This window comes from Aquarana catesbeiana, linkage group LG03 (genome assembly GCF_042186555.1).
Source record: "Aquarana catesbeiana isolate 2022-GZ linkage group LG03, ASM4218655v1, whole genome shotgun sequence".
NCBI lineage: Eukaryota > Metazoa > Chordata > Amphibia > Anura > Ranidae > Aquarana > Aquarana catesbeiana.
In genome coordinates this window covers 142,555,562-142,579,959 of record NC_133326.1, presented here as the reverse complement: position 1 = coordinate 142,579,959, position 24,398 = coordinate 142,555,562, and the positions used below count along the sequence as shown (strand labels likewise).

General features: G+C 41.8%; 1 protein-coding gene across 1 annotated transcript in view; it reads left to right on the top strand.

Moving 5' to 3' along the window:
- ZC3HC1 (zinc finger C3HC-type containing 1) overlaps window positions 1-24,398 on the top strand; it is a 63,507-nt gene that overhangs the window by 18,174 nt on the left and 20,935 nt on the right. The window contains exons 2-5 of the mRNA XM_073619362.1: window positions 1,695-1,809; window positions 4,152-4,302; window positions 20,053-20,136; window positions 22,417-22,544. Of these exons, the coding sequence (XP_073475463.1) occupies window positions 1,695-1,809; window positions 4,152-4,302; window positions 20,053-20,136; window positions 22,417-22,544 (478 nt within the window). The remainder of the gene's footprint in view (window positions 1-1,694; window positions 1,810-4,151; window positions 4,303-20,052; window positions 20,137-22,416; window positions 22,545-24,398) is intronic.

The following is a 24,398-nucleotide window of genomic DNA, read 5'->3' as shown; positions in this document are numbered from 1 at the left end:
TTAAACAATTTCCAATAAAATGTTTTTTGAAAAAAAATACTTTTTCTTTAGAACAGAAACAGGTAGAAATCTGCAACACAGTTTGTTAAAATATATGCAATGTATATAGAGTGGATTGTTTTGGTTTTTTTTTTTCAACAAAAGTGGAGTTACTATTAAGTTAGCAGAATTGAATCACTACTGGTCCTATGACATTTCTGGATATATTATTGAGCTACTTCAGATGAATAATAGAGCTGCACGATTAATCAGTAAAGAATCAAGATCGCGATTCAAACCCCCCCCTTCACGATCTTAAAACAGCATTTCCTCGATTTGTTTTCTGTTCACTGCTGACCGCTGTCAAATAAAAAAAAAAAAACAGGCAGCCTGCCAAGTTTATCACAACATTGCTTAGGAGGAGACAAAGAGAAACATTGTAACATTTGTTCTTTTAGATCAAAAGGATGAAATTTGGTCTGTAAATTAGGTCAGTTTAACCACTTAAGGCCTCTTTCTCACGGGGCGGATCAGTGATGATCCGCCCCGTGAACATCCGCTGGCTCAGCGGGGATCGCTCCGCCGATCCCCGCTGAGCAGGAAGATGACAGGTGCATCTGTGCAGCGACGGACCTGTCAGAGTGCCGCTCTCCCCTATGGGGGGATCGGATGACGACGGACCGTAGTGTCCGTCGTCATCCAATCCGAAAACGGATGGAAAAGTAGGTTTTTCCTCCGTTACACTTATCGGAGCGGGGTTGGATGTCAGCGGACATGTCACCGCTGACATCCGACGCTCCATAGGGATGAATGTATGTCCGTTTTTCATCCGAAAACGGAAGGATGAAAAACGGACATACGGATCGTCCATGTGAAAGAGGCCTAAAGTGTTTAACTGAAAATTATAAATTACTGGCAGCCCCTCTATTATAGGCAGGCATAGCACACTTTGTAAGTCTTTTATAAAAATGAGGATTGTAAATACAGTACCTATTTAGGGCTATTTTCAGGCTGGTCACGTGACTCATGGCTGCTTTACAGCTCAGATACATGGATACAGCAGGAGGGGCCGAGATCTCCCTCTGATGTCAGTCGGGGAGGTCACACGGCTGCCTCCCGCAGAAGCCCTGTCTCGGAGATGTAAAGCAGCCGTGAGTGACCGGCTCGTAAATAGCACTAAAAATGTATTTACAATCCTCGTTTTTAGAAAAAAAACATACGCAGTGTGGTATGGCTGCCTATAATATAGTGACAGTGACCATTTTTTATTTTTAATAAAAAAAAGCAGCGGGGGGGGAGCGGGGACACAAACACGGAGCTGACAGGCAGGGAGGAGGGGGAGAGCAGATGTGTGTGTGTGTGTGTGTGTATATGTGTATATATATATATATATATATATAATTTTTTAGCAGAGACCCTAGAGAATAAAATGGCGGTATGGCACTGTATTTGGGCAGCAGTCTTTCAAACGCAGTTTTTTGGGAAAAAATACACTTTAATGAATTTTAAAAAAATAAAACCATAAAGTTAGTCCAATGTTTTTGTATAATGTGAAAGATGTTACGCCGCGAGAATCGTGATTTTTATTCTAAACAAAAGAATCGTGATTTTCATTTTAGCCAGAATCGTGCAGCTCTTATGTGTAATATTACTATAGGTAGATTTTGTTTCTTGCCTAATATAGTCTCCACTGCTTTATTCACCCCTATTTTAAGGAAGGACAGCAGTTTCTTGTCAGATGGAAACCACAGCTTTGATGCTTCAGCTGATGTTGACACTTTGGAAGCCACAAGTAAAGAAGCATTTTTCACCAGGGTGGAATCCTTCTCTATATCCTTTTGAGACATGACATTACAAGTAGCACTGGAATAAACAGTAATAACGTTATTGAGATATTACATTTAAGGCTTTGGATATCTTTTTATATTCTTTTCCATCTCTATAAAGTTTTATTACCTTGTTACACAGGTCTTTTGACTGTTCTTTTCTACCTCCTCATGGCTCAGTGTATAGCCTGCTTAGTGCATCCATGTGAGAGCTAACAAACTCATTGACTATTTATACACAGACACTAATTGTGACTTAAAAAGCCACAAATGTGGGAAATTAACCTTTTAATAAATATTTTAACTTGTGTGTGCCACATTCTGTGTCTGTACCAAGGCCAAACATTCCAGGGTATGCAAACTTTTTATCAGGGCCATTTGGGTGATTTCTGTTATTATGATTTAAAAAGGATCCCGAAAATGACGTGATAATAAATGGCTTCATGTGATTGCTATCCTTAAATAAAAGACAGGTTTTTTTTGGCATGATCAGTAATATTTTTAATATTAATACCAAAATTTCACAATTTCTGCCAGGGTGTGCAAACTTTTTTGAAACTTTTGAGCATGTGTGTGTATATAGATATTTTTTTGTGTGTGTATATATATATATATATATATATATATATATATATATATATATATATATATATATATATATATGTGTGTGTGTGTGTGTGTGTGTGTGTGTGTGTGTGTGTGTGTGTGTGTGTGTGTGTGTGTGTGTGTGTATATAATATATTCTACACAGCCCTGCTAAAATGTCATGTTTCTGTGATGTAAAAAATGAGACAAAGATGAATCCTTTCAAAACTTTTTTCCACCTGTGACCTATAAACTGTACAACTCAGTTGAACAACAAACTGGTGGAGGGTAGTAAGAATATAAAACTAATCTGGTTGCATAAATCATTAAACTAAACTAATACTTTGTTGAAGCACATTTTTATTTTATTACAGCACTTAATCTTTTTTGGGTATGAGTCTATCAGCATGGCACATCTTGACCTAGCAATATTTGCCAACTCTTCTTTGCAAAAACACTCCAAATCTATCAGATTGCGAGGGCCCCTTGCACAGCCCTCTTCAGATCACCCCACAGATTTTCAATCAGATTCAGATTTGGACTCTGGCTGGGACATTCCAAAACTTTCATCTTCTGGTGAAGCCAATCCTTTGTTGATTTGGATGTATGCTTTGTGTCGTTTTCATACTGAAAGATGACGTTCCTCTTCATGTTCAGCTTTCTAGCAGAAGCCTGAAGGTTTTGTGCTAATATTGACTGGTATTTGAAACTGTTCATAATTCCCTCTACCTTGACCAAGGCCCCTGTTTCAGCTGAAGAAAAACAGCCCCAAAGCTGGGTATGGTGTTTTTCTGGTGATGTACAGTGTTTTTGCGCCAAACATCTTTTGGAATTATGGCCAGAAAGTTCAACCTTGGTTTCCTCAGACCATAACACATTTTCCCACGTGCTTTTGGGATACTTCAGATGTGTTTTTGCAAAATTTAGCCGGGCTTGGATGTTTTTCTTGGTAAGAAAAGGCTTCTGTCTTGCCACTCTACTCCATAGCCCGGACATATGAAGAATACAGGAGATTGTTGTCACATGTAACACACAGCCAGTACTTGCCAGATATTCCTGAAGCTCCTTTAATGTTGATGTAGGCCTCTTGGCAGCCTCACTGACAAGTTTTCTTCTCGTCTTCATCAATTTTGGAGGGACATCCAGTTCTTTGTAATGTCATTGTTGTGCCATATTTTCTCCACTTGATGATGACTGTCTTCACTGTGTCCCATGGTATATCTAATGAATTTGGAAATTATTTTGTACCCCTCTCCTGACTGATACCTCTGATGTGTTGGAAGCTCTCTGCGGACCAGGACTTTTGCTGTATAATGCGACTAAGAAAATGTCAGTAAAGACCTACTAGATCAGCTGAACTGTATTTGGGGTTAATCAGAGGCACTCTACATGATGGCAGGTCCTATTTAACACGAGTTTGAATGTGATTGCTTAATTCTGAACACAGCTACATCCCCAGTTATAAGAGGGTGTGCACACTTATGCAACCACATTCTATTTTTTTTATTTTTACACGAGTTGTATACTTTATAAGTCACATTAAGGGTGGAAAAATGTCTGAAATGATTTATCTTTGTCTCCTCCTTTTTTTTTTTTTTTTTTTTTTTTTTTTCACAGAAACACAGAATATATATATATATATATATATATATATATATATATATATATATATATATATATATATATATATATATATATATATATATATATATATATATATATAATGTATGTATTAGTGATATCATTCCTTAATTTAAGAACTCTCTGAAATGGGCTGGGAAACCTTCAGCGTTATGTCCTCTAGCTTGTGCCAAGTACGGATGGTCAAACATTGAATGCGATATGCTGAAGTGTTGTAGCTGCCATGCCTACCTGTGTGCCAGGCTGCAGCCAGCCTTGGACATCAATAAGTGTAAGTATTGTTTGTATGTTCTGTGTACCCATATTGGACCAGAAGATGAAAGCAATTGTAATGTAAATATTTTGCACAAGAGGGAAACCTTATCTGTACCATGTAACTGGTCCTTCTTCCCTTTTTTTTTTTTTTTTTTTTGTGCTGTATTGGTACTTCTTATCCATTCATCATTTGTTTGCAAAGTATTTGATCCCCTGCAGATTTTGTACGTTTGCCCACTGACAAAGAAATGATCTGTCTATAATTTTAATGGTAGGTTTATTTTAACAGTGAGAGATAGAATAACAGCAAAAATATCAGGAAAAATGCATTTAAAAAAAGTTGTAAATTTATTTGCTTTTTAATGAGTGAAATAAGTGTTCGTCCCCTATCAATCAGCAAGATTTCTGTCTCCCAGGTGTCTTTCATACAGGTAATGAGCTGAGATTAGGAGCACTCTCTTATAGGCAGTGCTCCTAATCTTAGCTGGTTACCTGTATAAAAGACACCTGTCCACAGACGCAATCAATCAGATTCCAATCTCTCCACCGTGGCCAAGACCAAAGAGCTGTCCAAGGATGTAAGGGACAAGATTGTAGACCTACACAAGGGACTGGGCTACAAGACCATTGCCAAGCAGTTTGGTGAGAGTATTCGCAAATGGAAAAAAAACACAAAACTGTCAATCTTCCTCAGTCTGGGGCTCCATGCACTGTCAATCTCACCTTGTGAAGTTTCAATGATCATGGGAACGTGAGGAATCAGCCCAGAACTACATGGGAGAATCTTCTCAATGATCTCAAGGCAGCTGAGACCAAAGTGGCAAAGAAAACAATTGGTAACACACTACGCCATGAAGGACTGAAATCCTGCAGTGCCGCAAGGTCCCCCTGCTCAAGAAAGCACATGCACAGGCCCATCTGAAGTTTGCTAATGAATACCTGAATGATTCAGAGGAGAACTGGGTGAAAGTGTTGTGGTCAGATGAGACCAAAATAAAGCTCTTTGGCATCAACTCAACGTGTTTGGAGGAGGAGAAATGCTGCCTATGACCCCAAGAACACCATCTCTACCGTCAATCATGGAGGTGGAAACATGTTTTGGGGGTGTTTTTCTGCTCAGGAGATAGGACAACTTTACTGCATCAAAGGGATGATGGAAAGGGCCATGTACTGTTAAATCTTGGGTAAGAACCTCCTTCCCTTAGCCATGGCATTGAATATGGGTCGTGGATGGGTATTCCAGCCTGACAATGACCCAAAACAAACGGCCAAGGCAACAAGGGAGTGGCCCAAAAAAACACACATTAAGGTCCTGGGGTGGCTTAGCCAGTGTACAGACCTTAATTCCATAGAAAATATATGTGGAGGGAGCTGAAGGTTCGAGTCACCAAACGTCAGCCTCGAAACCTTAATGACTTGGAGAGGATCTGCAAAGAGGAGTGGGACAAAGGGTTTTGCCACCAAGTACTAAGTCAAGTTTTGCGAAGGGGTTAAATGCTTATTTCACTCATTAAAATGTAAATCAATTCATAACTTTTTTGAAATTCGTTTTTCTGGATATTTTTGTTTTTCTGTCTCTCACAAATAAACCTACCATTAAAATTATAGACTGATCATTTCTTTGTCAGTGGGCAAACGTACAAAATCATCAGGGAATCAAATTTATTTTTCCGTCATTGTATAGGGCCAAAATTGTGCTGCGCTAGCACCAAAGTAGCGCCTGGGCTGCATTGATGTTTACAGGCACCATATGTGATTTTCATTATCGTGTGATGCTGCTTGACAACAGCACATCTGAAATTATTTTAGCCTGTTAAAGCAGGCTAAAACTGTACTGTAATATTGGTTATTAGCTAACCTGCTTTCTAATTCTAAGGGAATACTTCTTATATTGGCTACTGTGTCATGTTTAATTCAATTGTAGAGCATAACAGGCAAACATTCTGCACTGGAAATAAAAAGTGGTCTAGGGCGCACAGGACTGTTGTAGTCCAAATAATGTCTCTATAAAGGATCGACAGTCCAAAATGAGCAGGAGAAATGTTGGTGGATAGGGATGAGAGGATGGTAATCTTCAGCAAAAAGGGCTGCAACTTTAAAAGACTTGAAGCAGGGTCTAAAATGACATGAAAAACAAACAAAGGCGCCTCTAAGTGCAGAAGGTAAACAATTTTTATACCCCAACTGGGTTAAAAACACTTACAAAATAGGAGTGGTTAACAGGCACATCGTGGGTAAGGCTGCATAGGAAGGGGTCACGATCAGAGGAAGCCTTCAGGAGGATGGATGTGGTCACTGTCAGCAGCGGTGTAAAGCACAGGGAGCCACTGTGAAGCCGGCGTCGTCAGCGTGTGAGGGCTGCGAACCCGGAAGTGATGTCATCCGATGAGCGGCTCTGTGACCAGCCTGAACCGCAAACAAAGGGCCAGAGAGGGGATGTGATGTCATCAATGAGGGACGCGTTTCGGAACCGTCATTCGTTCCTTTCTCAACCTCGGACTAAACTGATGGCTGGGGAAGATTTATGCAAGCACACTGGCAGTGGATTGGGCGGGGGCAACAAGGTATAATAACAATAAGACTAGTAAATACATATGAATGTAAGCGAATACCTGCAACAGCATACTAAAAAACAGAACAATGGAGGAAAATGGAATAAAATAAAATAAAATCAAGGATGGTGATAATAAAAGTTTAAAAACGATCTGTATGACGATCAGAGTGCCTAATATCTAGGACTGACAGATCATGAAAAGTGCATGCACATAACAGATAATCAGCAAATGGGTAACATAGGGGGGGGGGAAGGGTTTCACATGCATGATATTGGTAACATTGAGATATCATCATATGAAAGTGTGTAAAATGTGGCATGAAAACGCCCATAGATTCAAATTAAAACAGGGGGGTATGTTAAAATGAAGGAGTAATGGTGATAATAAAACATCTTTTTATTAAAAATTTTTTAAAAAAGGAGGAGGGGAGCCTAGATAAGTGTGGAAAGGGAATGTATTGTCAAAGTATGGCACTAACTTCGAAGTCCTCGTTTAACCCCCCAGGGGCCAAAACATTTAATAGGTATATCCAATACATTTCTCTGTGGCATAGTAGTCGGTAGCGTTCGGCTGGGGGGAGATCTTTTGGCATTGCCTCAATTACCCATACTCTAAGGCCGCTAGTGGACTTATCATGGACATGAAGATAGTGTTTGGGGACACTGTGATTATCTAGTCCGCCTTCGATGAAGCGACGATGTTCACCAAACCGTTTCCGTAGTGGCCGGATGGTGCGCCCTACATAAAATAGACCACAGGGACAAGTGAGGCAATATATGACATGGTCAGAGGAACATGTGTGGAAACCCTTAATTGGGTATATTTTGCCTTTAACGTGAAAGTCTTTCTGACCATGTGTCACAAACCGACAGGTCTTGCAGAGGGGTTTACGGCACTGATACATCCCAGAAATAGCTAGGAAGGTGGGCATATGGTGACCCGGAGGTGGAGGTCTAGCCCTAAGTTTACTGGTCGCTACCTTGCTCTTGATGTTAGGTGCTTTCCTATAGGCAAATTGAGGTCTATTAGGCAGAGTAGGAAGTAGATGTTCGTCTTGTAGTAGTAAAGGCCAATGTTTTTTAACGATATTTTCCATTTGTTTATGTTGGGTATGGAATTGGGTAATAAATCGTAAATTACTATTGTCAGTGTTTTGGCGTGGATGAGAATGTTCAATAGGCGGTTTACTCTTATATTTTTGATAAGCTGTATCCACAAGGTCAACGGGGAATCCCTTTTCAAGAAATTTTTCTTTTAGGAAGGTCTAATCCTAAAGGACCTCCACCTCTGGGTCACCATATGCCCACCTTCCTAGCTATTTCTGGGATGTATCAGTGCCGTAAACCCCTCTGCAAGACCTGTCGGTTTGTGACACATGGTCAGAAAGACTTTCACGTTAAAGGCAAAATATACCCAATTAAGGGTTTCCACACATGTTCCTCTGACCATGTCATATATTGCCTCACTTGTCCCTGTGGTCTATTTTATGTAGGGCGCACCATCCGGCCACTACGGAAACGGTTTGGTGAACATCGTCGCTTCATCGAAGGCGGACTAGATAATCACAGTGTCCCCAAACACTATCTTCATGTCCATGATAAGTCCACTAGCGGCCTTAGAGTATGGGTAATTGAGGCAATGCCAAAAGATCTCCCCCCAGCCGAACGCTACCGACGACTATGCCACAGAGAAATGTATTGGATATTCCTATTAAATGTTTTGGCCCCTGGGGGGTTAAACGAGGACTTCGAAGTTAGTGCCATACTTTGACAATACATTCCCTTTCCACACTTATCTAGGCTCCCCTCCTCCTTTTTTAAAAAAATTTTAATAAAAAGATGTTTTATTATCACCATTACTCCTTCATTTTAACATACCCCCCTGTTTTAATTTGAATCTATGGGCGTTTTCATGCCACATTTTACACACTTTCATATGATGATATCTCAATGTTACCAATATCATGCATGTGAAACCCTTCCCCCCCCCCCTATGTTACCCATTTGCTGATTATCTGTTATGTGCATGCACTTTTCATGATCTGTCAGTCCTAGATATTAGGCACTCTGATCGTCATACAGATCGTTTTTAAACTTTTATTATCACCATCCTTGATTTTATTTTATTTTATTCCATTTTCCTCCATTGTTCTGTTTTTTAGTATGCTGTTGCAGGTATTCGCTTACATTCATATGTATTTACTAGTCTTATTGTTATTATACCTTGTTGCCCCCGCCCCCCGGCCAATCCACTGCCAGTGTGCTTGCATAAATCTTCCCCAGCCATCAGTTTAGTCCGAGGTTGAGAAAGGAACGAATGACGGTTCCGAAACGCGTCCCTCATTGATGACATCACATCCCCTCTCTGGCCCTTTGTTTGCGGTTCAGGCTGGTCACAGAGCCGCTCATCGGATGACATCACTTCCGGGTTCGCAGCCCTCACACGCTGACGACGCCGGCTTCACAGCGGCTCCCTGTGCTTTACACCGCTGCTGACAGTGACCACATCCATCCTCCTGAAGGCTTCCTCTGATCGTGACCCCTTCCTATGCAGCCTTACCCACGATGTGCCTGTTAACCACTCCTATTTTGTAAGTGTTTTTAACCCAGTTGGGGTATTAAAATTGTTTACCTTCTGCACTTAGAGGCGCCTTTGTTTGTTTTTCAAAACATTCTGCACTGAAGCTGCACAAAAAAAAAAAAATGAAGAAAAAAATCACAAAACATCTTTCAGGACAGCACCTGAGCGGTCATAGTGCCTTCCACCAGACACAGGAAATGCTTCAACTTTAGACTTTAAAAGAAGGTTTTTCTCCACAGATCCTCAGTTTTCGTATTTTCTCCTGCTAGGCAACAGCACTTGTGAACTGTGGGGAGGCTAGGATCTTTCAGCGCTGTCCTGGAAGAGTTGTCTCCCTTTTGCTTTTTTTTTTTTTTCTCCTTCAGGATTTTCCAAGCATCCCCTTAGTATGGGTAGGGGATGTTCTGGCTCCTTCATCTTTTTCCATGCTCAGGGAGAGCCTGTAGTTCCTGGTCTGACCCCGTTTTTGCTCAGAAGCAGCACTGTTGGTATTACTGACTTGGCCAGCGGCACCATGTTTCTGGTGGCTGAGGAACATCCTCAGCCACTTCTGGCTGTATTCTCGTCATTTCCAGAAGGGACAGGACTTCTGGGTCAAACGTGAAATGTCTGTTCCTGCTGGAAGGACCTGGCTAGTGCCTTGTTCAGGTCTGGCACAGAAGCGTCCCAGGACTCTGGAAGCGTTACTTTGAGGCACGCTTTTCACTGCAGGTTCTGCAGATGGAAGAAGCAAGAACTACATAAGTGGCGGGGACAGGTGCTGGCACTAGCACTGCCCAGGTAGGGATGCAGCGGTGGTTTCTCTGCTGTGCTTCTTGTACTCCTCCCCCCCTCTTGGCTGAGGACTTTTGGGACACTAAGAAATAGCCACATTTATTTCACTTCACTTGTTGTGTGGGGCGATGCAGGGAGCGCGGTACTGGTGGTACAAGAGCTCTGCGGGAGCTTGTTCTTCTTTTTATTTTCAGGTTAAGATCTCTGATAAAGAACAGGCCCCTGTGAAGAGGCCCCTATGAACCTTTGTCCATACTGCAGTTTTCTGCCTCTCGGTGCAGAGCCTGGAGCCCCTTCTATGCAGGAAGTACTTTCCCCTTCCATATCGCTCTTTGAATCTAATGAGGAGGCTGCTGAAGATATTTCAGCTTCTAAATAGAAATTATCTTTTGAAGAAGTAGATGGCCTTCTGAAAACAATACATGCTACACTAGGTATTGAGGAAGAGAGAAAAGATTTATTGTTATGTGACAGTATGTATTTAAGGCTAGATAAGCCAAGTGGGCGAATGTTTACAGTTCATAGGCTTATTTCAAATGTTGTAAAATAGAAATGGCAGGAGCTGGAAAACCTTTTTTATCAAAAGATCCTAAAAGGAGATTTCCTGTTTTAAGGAAGACCCAGCAGCTGTTTGGAATAAAATGCCTACGCTGGATGCAGCTTTTTCTCAGGTCTCCAAAAATATGGATTTGGCCTCCATCATGTGAAATCTGAAACCTGCTGTGGCAACTACCTGCATGGCTAGAAATTTTGAATAATGGCTTAACCAGTTAAAAACGCACATTATCTGTTACTCCCAAGGAGGAAATCTTGGATTCCTTTTTAAACCTTGTCTAAGGATGTAGAATTTATAGCAGATGCCACCAGGCAAATACATTTGAATGTTGGCCAGTGCTTACAAATTTCACCCGAAGAGCATTCTAGCTGAAAACTTGGCCTAGGGTTTTGGTCTCTAAAGTAAAGCTGTGTGGTGCTTCTTTTTGGTCCAGAATAGAATCAATTCTTGATTGTACGGCAGACAAAAATAAATCTTTTCCAGTAAGAAAGAAGGTGCAACCACACAGTTTTCTTTTTCATCTCCAAAGAGGACAAAATAGAGGGAAGGAAGAAGACCCCTCAATTTCTGCAAAGGAAGGACGAGTCATTCTCCGTCATCCAGAGTAGCCCGAGAAGTCCCAATGACCCTCCCAGGGGAGATACTGGTATCGCCAGAAGTAGTGGGTGGGGAAACCTTTGGCAATGTTCTGCCTTGTTCTCGATCTGAGACTGTTGAACAAAGTGATCCAAACTATAAGTTCAGGATGGGCTTTCTTTTCAGTCAGAAATCTTCTGGTGTGAGGGTTTCATGAAAGAATGCCTATCTCCACATCCCCGTTTACCTTCTATCCTGAGACTGGCTTTAAGATTGGGAGATCTGATATTGCATCTACAGTTCAAAGCCATATGCTTTTGGTCTGTCATCAGCACCTCAGATTTTCACGAAGGTAATGGCAGAAGCTTTAGCACGTCTGCGCCTGAAAGGAATAGACGTAATTCAGTATCTCTACGATATATCTTATCCTTATCCTTATCCTTTTCCTTGCAGAAACCGAGGAGAAGCTACAGGTACACCTCACTCTAGCCCACAACCAAAAAAGGAAGGCTTAGTTTGGATCTTGAACATTCAAAAGTCCAGATTAACATCTGCCCAGATGTTTCTGTTTTTAGGCTACCTGATCAATTCTGTGAAACAAAAGATTTTTCTTCCAAAAGATAGGAGGGACAATTTGCAGGTGGTCATGGCTATGCTTCAATCTAATTGGTCCCTGTCAATCAGGAATCTGATGTAGGCTTTAGGCTTCTAACCTGTTCTATCCCAGCAATTCGATTGGGCAAGGCTGCACTTCCGCCCACTTCAGCATTTCCTTCTGCGGGTATAGGATCAAGAGGTGGGCTCACTAGATACTATGGTGCAGATCACCACCAAAGTGAAAGGATTGTTGTGGTGGTGAAGGGACCAAAGAAATTTTACAGTGGGCCTAGTATGGTCCTTTCCAGTCGAGACTAGACTAACCATGGATACCAGCTCCTGGGACTGGGAGCTCACTTAGAAGAGAAAATAGCACAGGGTGTGTGCGTAAAGTCCCATGCAGCAAACCCCCTCAAATTGGAGGGGATTAATTATATTGCGATAGACTTTTCTTTTTTTTTTTCTTTTTTTCCAGGATCTTCAGGGGCATCACGTTCAAGTGTTTTCAGGCAATGCTACATCCGTGACCTATATCAACAGACAAGGTAGCACAAAGAGCAGAGTTATGCAGATTCTGGTAGAAGTCCTCCTTTTGGGAGAGACCCATTTGGCATCCTTATCAGCAGTCCATCCCAAGGGCACTTTGAATTTGGTTGCTGACTTCGTGAGTACAACCCTGGAATTTCTATCTTTTGTTATGCCTTTTCCCCTTTTCAGTTCAATCTCACAAGTGCTAAAGAAAATTCAGAAAAAAGTAACTTTGGTCATCTTCAAAGAGTACTTCTGGCCCAGAAGAGCAAGTTTTTTCACGCTTCTCCAGCTGGCAGTCAAACTGTATTGGCCTCTTCCAGCAAGACAAGACTTTCTGCTTCAAGGCCCTTGCGTTACCCGGAGGTAGCCAGAATAAACCTTGCAGCTTGGGTCTTGAGGAGCAGCTCTTTAAAAAGAGGATTTTCAGAGTGGCTTTCTACTCTTTTTGCAAGTTGCAAAGTAATTAGGATAATTTACGCTAAAGTACAAAGAGTTTACAATTGTTGGTGCAATTCTTCTGGCCGTCAACTAGAGGACCTGTTATACTTTAGAATTTTTAGAAGACGGAGCTCACAGGGGCCTAGTAGTAAGCACTCTCAAAGTGCAGCTAGCTGCTTTTAGGAGTGTTTTTGAAATTTCTTCGGCGCCTGTAGTGGTGTGCTGTTTGTGTGTGTGTTGTGTTTTTTTGTGTTTTTTTTTTTTTAAGGCTCTAGTCTGGTCCAGACTTGTCCCAGTTAAGATCTTTCCAAAATACGATCTGTCAGTAGTCTTGCATGCACTAACAAAGGATCTGTTTGATTCTCTAGATATTACATCCCTGGAGCTTATTACCTTGAAGACAATTCTTCCTATAGCAGGATCAGCGAACTGCATGCTCTGTCCATTTGGGAAGTTTTTGGTTTTTTTTGTTTTTGTCAATTTTTACAGATAGGTTTGTTTTAACCACTTGTGGACCGCCCGCTTGCAATGTACTACAATGTAATACGGTTGGGTGGCCTGCACAGGCAAACGATGTACAAGTACATCGCTACCTGCTTTCGGGGTTTAGTGCCCCCTCGCTAGCACCCGCTGTGATTGTACACAGTAGGAGCCTGTCAGCAAATCCCAGCCAATGATTCATGGCCAGGACCTGCTGATGGGCTATGTAAAATCACAGCCCAGAGCCCTATGATGACAATCAACACAGGACTCAGTACAGAGGGAACGATCTCTCTGTTTCTGCAAAGCAAGGGTGAGAAACTAAGAGGTCTATTAAGAAAAGCAGCACGCTTTGCACATATTACACATAGGCACACATTTAACACCTTTATCACCGTAGATGTTAACCCCTTTTCAGCAAGTGTCAGTAAAGTGACAGTGTAAAGTACGATCACTATTAATGTCACTGGTGAAGATCTACTCCAAATCTGACTGGTCTAAGACTTGGGGTGTTTGAGGAGCTAGTGTCACTCTATGCAGATGGCATGTTGCTATATCTGCAGGACCCAGGAGCCTTCCAACTGATACAGGAATTTGGGAACTACGGATTTCGGATAAATTGGACAATATCGTCCCTCTTCCCTATTGACGTTGCGGTGGTAATTCCGTCGGACTGCCCCATTTCTTTGTCCACCTCTTTCAAATATTTAGGGATTGAGGTTCAGCTTCCTATCTCAAGGTTTCCGGAGACCAATTTGTCACCGATTATTGGGAATTTTCGGGAGAAGGTGCAGAGATGGCAGAATTTACCGATTTACTTTGATGGGACGAATAAATCTCTTTAAGATGATTTTTCTCATGTCTGGACTTGTCCTCTAATCCAAGAGTTCTGGGGGAAAGTGGTGAATGAAATCAATGAGACTGGAGGGCTGCATGTAGCCACTGATCCCAGAGTTCGCCTCCTAGGTATTTGTGACACTGTCACGCCTAAGGCCTCTTTCACACGGATGATCCGTATGTCCGTTTTTCATCCATCCGTTTTCGGATGAAAAACGGACATACAGTCATCCCTATGGAGCGTCGGATGTCAGCGGTGACATGTCCGCTGACATCCGACCCCGCTCCGATCCGAAAAGTGTAACGGAGGAAAAACCTACTTTTCCCTCCGTTTTCGGATCGGATCGGATGACGACGGACACTACGGACCGTCATCATCCGATCCCCCCATAGGGGAGAGCGGCGCTCTGACAGGTCCGTCGCTGCACAGCGTGCAGCGATGCACCTGTCATCTTCCTGCTCAGCGGGGATCGGCGGAGCGATCCCCGCTGAGCCAGCGTGTGTTCACGGGGCGGATCATGACTGATCTGCCCCGTGTGAAAGAGGCCTTAAAAAAAAACACAAGCAGTTGTTTAGTTTTCCTGGCATAATAGGCTGAATAGAAAACATTCTGTGCAAATGGAAACTGGCAAACTTACCCCCCTTCCACCCCTTCTCCCCCTTCTCCCCCTTCTCCCCCTTCTCACATTCTCCCATTCTCCTTCTTCTCCTTTTCTTTCTCGCTAAACCCCCCCCCCCCCCCCTCCCGGTGTGCTGATATACCTAAATGACCCTTTGTTATATACCTTATTAACTGCCTTAAAATCTCAACTCAATTAATCTGTCTACTCATTGAACCCTTGTAAGCATGCTTTACTGTTACTTCTGATATGTATACACATGTAAAGTGTACCTTTTATTTTTAATGTATTTGTGTTTGATAAATAAAAACTTTTCTGTTTTAAAAAAAAAAAAAAAAAAAAAAATGATTTTTCTGCCTAAGTTTCTCTATATCCTCTCGAATTCCCGGGTTTTTGTAACACTACGGATCTTCGGGCACATTGACTCCATTATTGTGGGATTTTTGTGGGGTTCGCGAGCCCCCAGGGTCTCTCTAGCGGTCTTAAAGTCGCTGGTTACAATAGGGGGAATGGCCGTTCCAGATTTGCGTTCCTATTTTTTTGGCCTCACAACTATCCTTTTTACACTGGCGACTTTTCCCACAGACACCCGACGCCACTACCTTGTTGGTGCCACCTCACAAGAAACCCTGCAGAATATGGTGTACAGGAAGGGGATTCCAGTGAGGAAGGTGGGATCAGTCGTGGCACTTCCTGGGAAAGTATTTAATCTCTGTTCCCAACGGCGGAGAGATGAGCCCTTGTGGCTATCTCCAAACAGCCCCTTATGGTGTAATAGAGCTTTGGGGGAGTTTTTTAAACTACCTGATGGGCAGAAGACGTGGGCAAAATATGGCATAAAGTACTTACACCACATCTGTCAGGATGATCGTCTCTGTACTCTCTTCCAATTACGGGACCAGTTTGGAATACCTAGGACTTGGCATTTTCGCTATGCGCAGCTGCGTCATGCAGTGACTGCACAGTTTGGGGGTGATTAAATTCGGGTACAAAATACGGAACTGGAGAAGGTTCTGATTGATCTGGATCCATCTAAGAGAATCTCTAGATACTATGGGACAGTTGGTCCGGGGGTATTGGGCTCAACTTCTAGGGCCAGGAATCGGTGGGTGACGATTGTCCCAGAGTTGTCGGAAGAGTTGTGGCAGGAGGTTCTGGACACATATCTGGTGTCTGTTATCTCGTCTACGGATAAAATGATCCGATTTCGTTACCTTTACCAGCAGTATTATACACCAGCTAGACTTTACCGAATGCGCAGGAGGGAATCTGCCATCTGCCATAAACGTATGGGGGCGGAGGGCACCTTTCTACATATGGTGTGGGAATGCCAAAAGGTGAGACCATTATGGTCGCAGGTAACTGAATTTATCTTGGATAAGTTTGGCCTGCCTAATATCTGTTCTCCACTACGTTGCATCCTGGGGGTTTTTGACCAGGAGGAGATGAATGTATACACTGAATTGTTTCTTAGGATCCTGTTTTTCGGAGTGAGGAAACTCATTGCTAGTTGCTGGATTCATGACCAACAGCTGACACTTGGGATGTGGATAAAAATAGTAAATGCAGACGTGTTGTTGTATAGGATGACCTACAAAGCTAGAGGGGCTCCCAAAAAGTTTAGGAAGGTATGGTTTAGGTGGGTAGACTCTAAGAACACACCGGAGGAAGAAGGGTCATAGACAATTGGATGTGACTAAGAGTGTTTTCTTTTTAGACCGCACGGTTAACAGTCAAGAGGGGAGGTAGTGAGCACACTACTCAAACGAGGATGGGTTTGGTTTTCCCAGTTCTATTACTCAAAATCACTTGAATGTTGACATCCCGGGGAGGCAGAGGTTTTATTGTTTTTTTTTTTTCTCCTTTTTTCTGGGTGGGGTTCTGTCCTTTTGGAGTAGAGAGGCACGGTTGCTTTTCTCTTCCGGGGGGAGGAGGGGGGGGAGTCTTATCCTCACCTATTATTTGGTTTTACACTTTTTCACTTTTTGAAATTGGTGGTTGTTTTCTGTTTTTAAAAAAGTAAAAGCTTACTACACTGCACTGCGGGATAGGGATGGAAATATGAATGGTTCAGTTAGGGAAGTTTGATATTTGCACTGATGTGTATCTACTGCTCATGTTTGTGGATGTAATACCTATCTGATGTTCTGTATGATTATTCTTGTGCAAAAAAAAAAAAAAAAAATGTCACTGGCGATGTCTGTGGCAGTTAGTCAGTTCACCCCCAGCATCAGTGTCAGATTGCGCCCCCCAACCCTCAACCCCCACCCCCACCCCACCCCCCCCCCCGCTCGCGCTATCGCAGTCCTATTATGAGTTGCTGACCACTGCCATTAGTAGTATAAAAAAATAAAAATTCCAGTATATACAGTGGATATAAAATGTCTACACACCCGTGTTTAAAATGTCAGGTTTCTGTGATGTAAAAAAATGAGACAAGGATAAAACACCCCTTTCAGGGGTGGGAAGTAAAAATATAAAAATAAAATAATGTGTTTGCATAAGTGTGCATTCCCTCTAACTGGGGATGTAGCTGTGTTCAGAATTAAGCAATCACATTCAAACTCATGTTAAATAGGATTCAGTACATACCTGCCATCATTTCAAAGTGCCTTTGATTTGATTAACCCCAAATAAAGTTCAGCTGTTCTAGTAGGTCTTTCCTGACATCTTCTTAGTGGCATCCTATAGCAAAAGCCATGGTCTGCAGAGAGCTTCCAAAGCATCAGATGGATCTCATTGTTAAAAGGTAGCAGTCAGGAGAAGGGTTCAAAAGAATTTCGAAGGCATTAGATATACCATGGAACACAGTGAAGACAGTCATCATTAAGTGGAGAAAATGTGGCACAACAGTGACATTACCGAGAACTGGACGTCCCTTCGAGAAGAAAACTGGTCAAGGAGGCTGCCAAGAGGCCTACAGCAACATTAAAGGAGCTGCAGGAATATCTGGCAAGTACTGGCTGTGTGGTACTTGTGACCACAATCTCCCGTATTCTTCATATGTCTGGGCTATGGGGTAGAGTGGCAAGATGGAAGCCTTTTCTTACCAATAAAAACATCCAGGCCTGGCTAAATTTTGCAAAAACACATCTGAAGTTTCCAAAAAGCATGTGGGAAAATGTGTTCTGGTCTGATAAAACCAAGGTTAAACTTTTTGGCCATAATTCCAAAAGATATATGTTTAGCACAAAAAACAATATTGAACATCACCAAAAGAACACCATACCCACCGTGAAGCATGGTGGTGGCAGCATCATGATTTTGGGGCTGTTTTTCTTCAGCTGGAACAAGGGCCTTAGTCTTGGGTAGAGGGAATTATGAACAGTTCCAAATACCAGTCAACATTGGCACAAAACCTTCAGGCTTCTGCTAGAAAGCGGAACATGAAGAGGAACTTCATCTTTCAGCATGACAACAACCCAAAGCATGCATCCAAATCAATGAAGGAATGGCTTCACCAGATTTAAAGTTTTGGAATGTCCCAGCCAGAGTCCAAATCTGAATCTGATTGAAAATTTGTGGAGTGATCTGAAGATGGCTGTGCACAAGAGATGCCCTCGCAATCTGACAGGGGTGTTTTTGCAAAGAAAAGTGGGCAAATATTGCCAATCAAGATGTGCCATGTTGATAGACTCATACCCAAAAAGACTGCGTGCTGTAATAAAATCTAAAGGCGCCTCAACAAAGTATTAGTTTTAAGGGTGTGCACACCTATGTAACCATATTTATTATTTTAGTGTTTTATTTTTATTCCCCCCCCCCCTTAAAAGATTTCAGTTTGTTGTTCAACTGAGTTGTACAGTTTATAGGTCACATTAAAGGTGGAAAAAGTTCAGAAATTATTTCTTTGTTATATATGTGTGTGTGTGTGTATATATATATATATATATATATATATATATATATATATATATATATATATATATATATATATAATATATATAATTTTTTTTTTTTTTACATCACAGAAACCTGACATTTTAATAGGGGTGTGTAGACTTTTTATATCCACTGTATACCATAGTTTGGTTTGCATGGACATTATATCACCTACAATCAATATACACTTATTGGGATTTTTTTTATCAGACATGTGGCAGAATACATTTTTACCAAAAGAGAGCTCTAATTTTGTGAAAAAAATTACATAAATTTAATTTGGGTACAGTGTTCCATGACCACACAATTACCAGTTAAAGTAGCGCAGTGCTAAATGGCAAAAAATGACTTGGTCATGAAGAGGGTAAAAACTTTCAGAGCTCAAGTTGTTAAAGACAGATTCAGTATTTCTTCTGAAAGTTTCTTCTGTTTATCACTACTCTTAGGACATTGTCCTACCAAGGTTTTGCCCAAATCCATCAGGAGGTAAAGAGGAATGTTTTCATGCATTGGACGTACCTATGTTGTGTTACCTGGAGGTATCCAAGGACTTAAGGTGTTCAGAATCTTTTTGTTTTGTATGCTGTAGCCAAGAAAAGGCAGAAGGCCGCTAAGGGGCTCCAAAGCCAGATGGCTGAAGATGACCATTATAGAAGCTCATGTCTGGATGAATTTGGTTCCCTCGTTGGGTATCAATGTGCACTCCACTAGAGCTCTTGCAGCCTCTTGGCCAGAAAGGGCTGGTGCCACCCCAGAACAGATCTGCAAAGCTGCAACATGGTCAAGCCTATCCACTTCTGTTTGTCATTATAGATTGGATCTTTTGTCTGCAAGGCATCAGGCCTTTGACAGAAAGCTGTTGTCCCTCCCTAGAGTGATACGTTCTTGTTTATCCTCTCAGGTGCTGTCCTGAAAGCCTTTTTTTGAAAATTCAGGTTAGACCTAACGGTAACTTGTTTTTCAGTAGTCTATCAGGACAGCAACAATTGCCTGCCCTTATGCTGTATTTTGATGTTGTGCCTATGTGTTTCAGCTTGGCTGGAAGGTATTCTACTACAACTGAGGATCTGTGGGGGGGGGGGGCTCATTTTAAAGTCTAAAGTTGAAGTGTTTCTTGTATCTGGTGGGAGGAGCTACAATCTCTCAGGTGCTGTCCTGAAAGACTACCAGAAAACAAGTTACCAGTAAGTCTATTAGTTCTTGTCCGTGAAAGGTTTATATGCCATACATTATTTGATTTTGTCAAATGTAATCTCGTTTCATTGTCAAAGGTATTCTTCATGGTTTTTGACAGGCATAACAAAAAACAAACTGTACTGTATTTATGATTTTGTGTTCAGATAAGCAGCGTTGTGTGGAGTTACAAGAAGAACTTAAGACCTCTCATGAAAAGTTCTGCTTTTGGCCAGACAGTCCCTGTCCAGGTAGGAATTATGGTGGAATTTGTGTGCATCCAAGAAATAAATGTGTCTCCAGTATATAAAAATAATTTCAGATAGTCACTGCTGTTTTCAAATGATCCTCTCCTAGTATGGTGCCAGTGTGGCAACTTTACTTTGCTAAAATGATTTATTAAATCACAGATCTTTTATAAGTCTAGATTATTCTGTAAAAACATGATGTACTTGTGTGTGTTAATGATGTGCAACTGATCGATTAATAATAGGGCTTTGAGTATTACATAGCTTTGCTTTTTATGCTATGTTTTTTTACTTACCAAGGTGCTGTGATATTTAAAGGGTTACTAAACCCTCGTGGGTTTTTTTTTTTTTGTTTTTTTTTTTTTTTAAATAACGGATACATCATGCTTCCACTGTGCAGTTCGTTTTGCACAGAGTGGCCCCGAACCTCGTCTTCTGGGGTCCCCCGGCGGCTCTCGCAGCTCCTAGCATCTTTAAACCTCCTAGGAGAAGCGTTCTCCCAGGGGGTTACCATGTGGGCGCGCTCTCGAGTTCAGCATTTGTGTCCATAGACACAGAATGCCGAACTCGGGCCTCACCCCTCGGCGCTGCGTCATTGGATTTGATTGATAGCAGCACAGCCTTGGCTCCAGCTGCTGTCTATCCAATCAAGAACCGAGAACCCCCGGCCAGGTAGGTAGAGCGTGTCTCCGGCGGGGGAACGAATGGGCTCTGGTGAGTAAAATAGGGGGGGCTGGGGGGCTGCTGAGTGACAGAAGTTTTTTTACCTTAATGCATAGGATGCATTAAGGTGAAAAATCACGAGGGTGTACAACCCCTTTAACCCCTTTAACCCCTTTAAAGAGTAATGTCCCCCTTATCGTAAAAATTACAACAAAAGCACTTTTAAATATTTTAGGAATGACAATCTGCAAACATATACTTATAAATAATTGCAGGCTTTTTATTTTTTCTCATTTTTCTTTTCCTTCCCATTATTCTCACGGTGGCCATTTTTTGGGAATCCATCTCCCTTTACTTCCAGGAACTCAGCCTTTAACACGTGACAGGAAGTTCTCAGGTCGCAGACGTAAGGCTAGGGTGACATCACCAGTGCCTCACTGAACCAGCAAGTGGAAAAAACTGTAATTGTACATTAAAGCAAGTTTGTTTAAAGCGTTATTTCATCTTTACAGAAAAAATGTAAAAGTGAACTAACACCGTACACCCTCCCTACCTCCTGGCCACCGCTGTACTTGCCTCTGGCAAAGCTGAGCTGTTAGAGCCCACACAGCCAGTCCAGCGACCCGGGGATTTGAAATCCCCACTCTTCTCTGTGCAGTGTGTCCAAGATAGACTAGAGTGATTCACTGTGCAAGCGCTGACAAGAATTGCTCCTGTCCGTCCTGGAGGCACTGCACAGAAAGAGTGGGTATTTTGAATCCCTGGATTGGCTGCTTGGGCTTTGAGAGCTCAGCTTTGGAGGAGGCAAGTATGGTGGAGATCCAGGGAAGGCGAACTTTAAGCATGTAAGATTAATTCATGTCAACGTGCAGAGCTGTATGCTGCAGTGATTTTTAGTGAAAGTGAAAAGATTCATTTTAAAGAGGAGCTGCACACCCCCCACCAAAAAATTAAAAGTCAGCAGCTACAAATACTGTAGCTGTTGAATTTTAATATTAGGACATTTACCTGTCCAAGGATACTGCAATGTCGACACCCCAGACGATTTTTCAATCGCCCCTTAGCTGCTGCCGCCACCATTTTTTGTAAGGGAAACCAGCAGTGAAGGCTTGTACCTTCACAGTCGGTTCCCTACTGCACATGCACGAAGCGTGCTGCACATTGTGAATGACCCGGCGGTGGACAAAGGAGAAGGGGGTTGCGAACTTCCGGGGGGCCTCGCTTTGGCGAGGTCTCCCGGAAGTGGGGGTGGGTACCTGTTAAAAACTCCCCTTGAAACGTGCCAAATGTGGTAGCAGAGGGGGGAGGAAGCAAGCAAGCAGAGCTTCCCCTTTTGGGTAGAGCTCTGCTTTAAGTTAGTACTGTTATTGCCTCCTTACTGTCCTAATTCTCATTGTTCCAGATAGTGATTTTCATTGTCTGAACCAGAAAGACTTACACAGTACTTAGATTCTACAAATTTTGAAGGCTGACAAAAAATCTTCTGGTCCTTTTCATGGAAAGAGCCATGGCCAGGACTAGGTTAATGTCCTCAATTGCAGGTGTTCTTGGCCCCTCATGTTTTCACATCCTGTGTGGATCAGATTTGCTAATTTACTAATCCTCTGTTTCTTATTGCAGATCACTTTTGGGCTCTTCTAGTATGTGAACCATCATCTGTGCTTAGTGACTTTTTTGAACGTTTTCGAAACCTTTGTCGATTAGAGTTGCAGCTTCCAGCTCTGAGACAGGACGACTTGAAAAGTATGGTAAGCATATTTTCCTTAAGTCTGCTTAAATCCGAACTCCAGCCTTGAGAGAAAAAGGCCACTTTCACTGAAATACTCATGAGCGCTGTCAGCCTGCGGAACGTTCACCAAGACCAAATGGCTGCCAACTCACTTCTTGGTTGAATGACACCCAGTCACCCTGAGCTTGGTAGTCTGACAGTTATGGCTCCATTCACTGAAGGACTGTGGACTGCAGAATGTTTAGCCAACAGCTATTCTCCATTGATAACTTTCTTTATGCTAATCTCTAACCAGACAGAATAAGTATGCACCCGGTAAAAGTCCTCACTCCTGATCTGATACTTAGTCCAGGATAGTAAATTAGCAGTTGCAGTAGGTCAGCAGAGGCAGCTTGATATGCTTTACCATTGATTTTCTTAATAGCATCATTCAATCTTTTAAAATGATTGTGGATCTAAACTGTTCCATTACACCCTTCTCATATCTTACTTTTTATTTATTTGTTATCTTGCCTAAAAAAAATTGAAAGGAAAGGTTTTCCACATGTATGACCATGTGGCAGCCCCAGTGCAAACAGAACTTCTACATCCTTCAGTTTACAATTCACAGTTTTTCTGCATATATATAAAGTGTGCAGGTGTGTCAAGCACACTCACATAGCTTCATAGTTACAAGGTCTAGCTAGGGTACTGTAAATATTCTTCGGATGGTGTGAGATCAACATTTCTAAGATAAGTTTTGACCTTTAGTTTGCTATCGAATAAATAAGACATCTGGGTCTTGGAGACCAGGATCCACTTCACTGATTTGGGACTTAAGAATACATAAACCCATAATTTCATATTTCTGATATGTGCCTGTGTACCATGTACTGTACTTGTATGAAAAAGTATTCTGTTCTCTTTGTATTTCTTCTGTTGTGTGAAATCCCTGATGTCCCTGCCAGTCTCTCTGTTTTCCTATTAAAAAGTGAACAGTGAGAGCACAGCGTGGTCAGTTTTCTATCTGTGCTGGGAGCTAATCCAGTGATCAGCCTTGTGCTAACATGCCCCCCCCCCCCCCCCTCGCACAGCCATTCACTGGAAAGATCAGTGTGCTGTTGTTTATAGTCCCTGAGCTCCTGCTGCGGCTGAGAACAGAGGGAATGTGATCACTTATGAAAAAAAAAGGGATCTATAATTTTTTTATTTATATATTTTGCCTTTCATTTCTATTTTAAACTGAATGGGTTGTTTTACAAGGTTTACATATACTTTAATATTTAAAATTAAAAAGAAACAAGGCACACATAGAGGATCATGTCAGAAGCTCCTGAATGTATCTTTGAATTGTGTGTTCCTGTGTCTGTCTGTCTTATATAAACATAGAGGTTGGAAAGAGGAGCAGTTGTTTAAACAATTTTTCCTGAATGCCTGAATTCTAACTAATACCATAAAAATAAGTTTCAATTTGTTGCTTTACCCTAGTAAATACATTAGAGGGAGTTATTTTTTGACAGAGTTGCTTTTGGGGCTGGCTCTTCAGAGACCTTATGAAGCAAAAACCATAATGATGGATAAGCAGCCCAAAGTGCACCTCTTTCTATTTTGACCCTATACTGGCTGTTGATCATTAATATTGTTCTCACGTTTCCATAAATAATAAGCTTTTACTTAACCACTTGACCTCCTGGAATGTTTTACCCTCTTCATGACCAGGCTATTTTGCTATTTAGCACTGTGCTACCTGTACTGGCAATTGCGCGGTCATGCAACACTGTACACAAATAAAAATGTATATAATTTTTTCACACAAACATACATTTCTTTTGGTGCTATTTGATCACCACTGGGTTTTTTATTTTTTGCTATATAAATGAAAATTTAAAAAAAT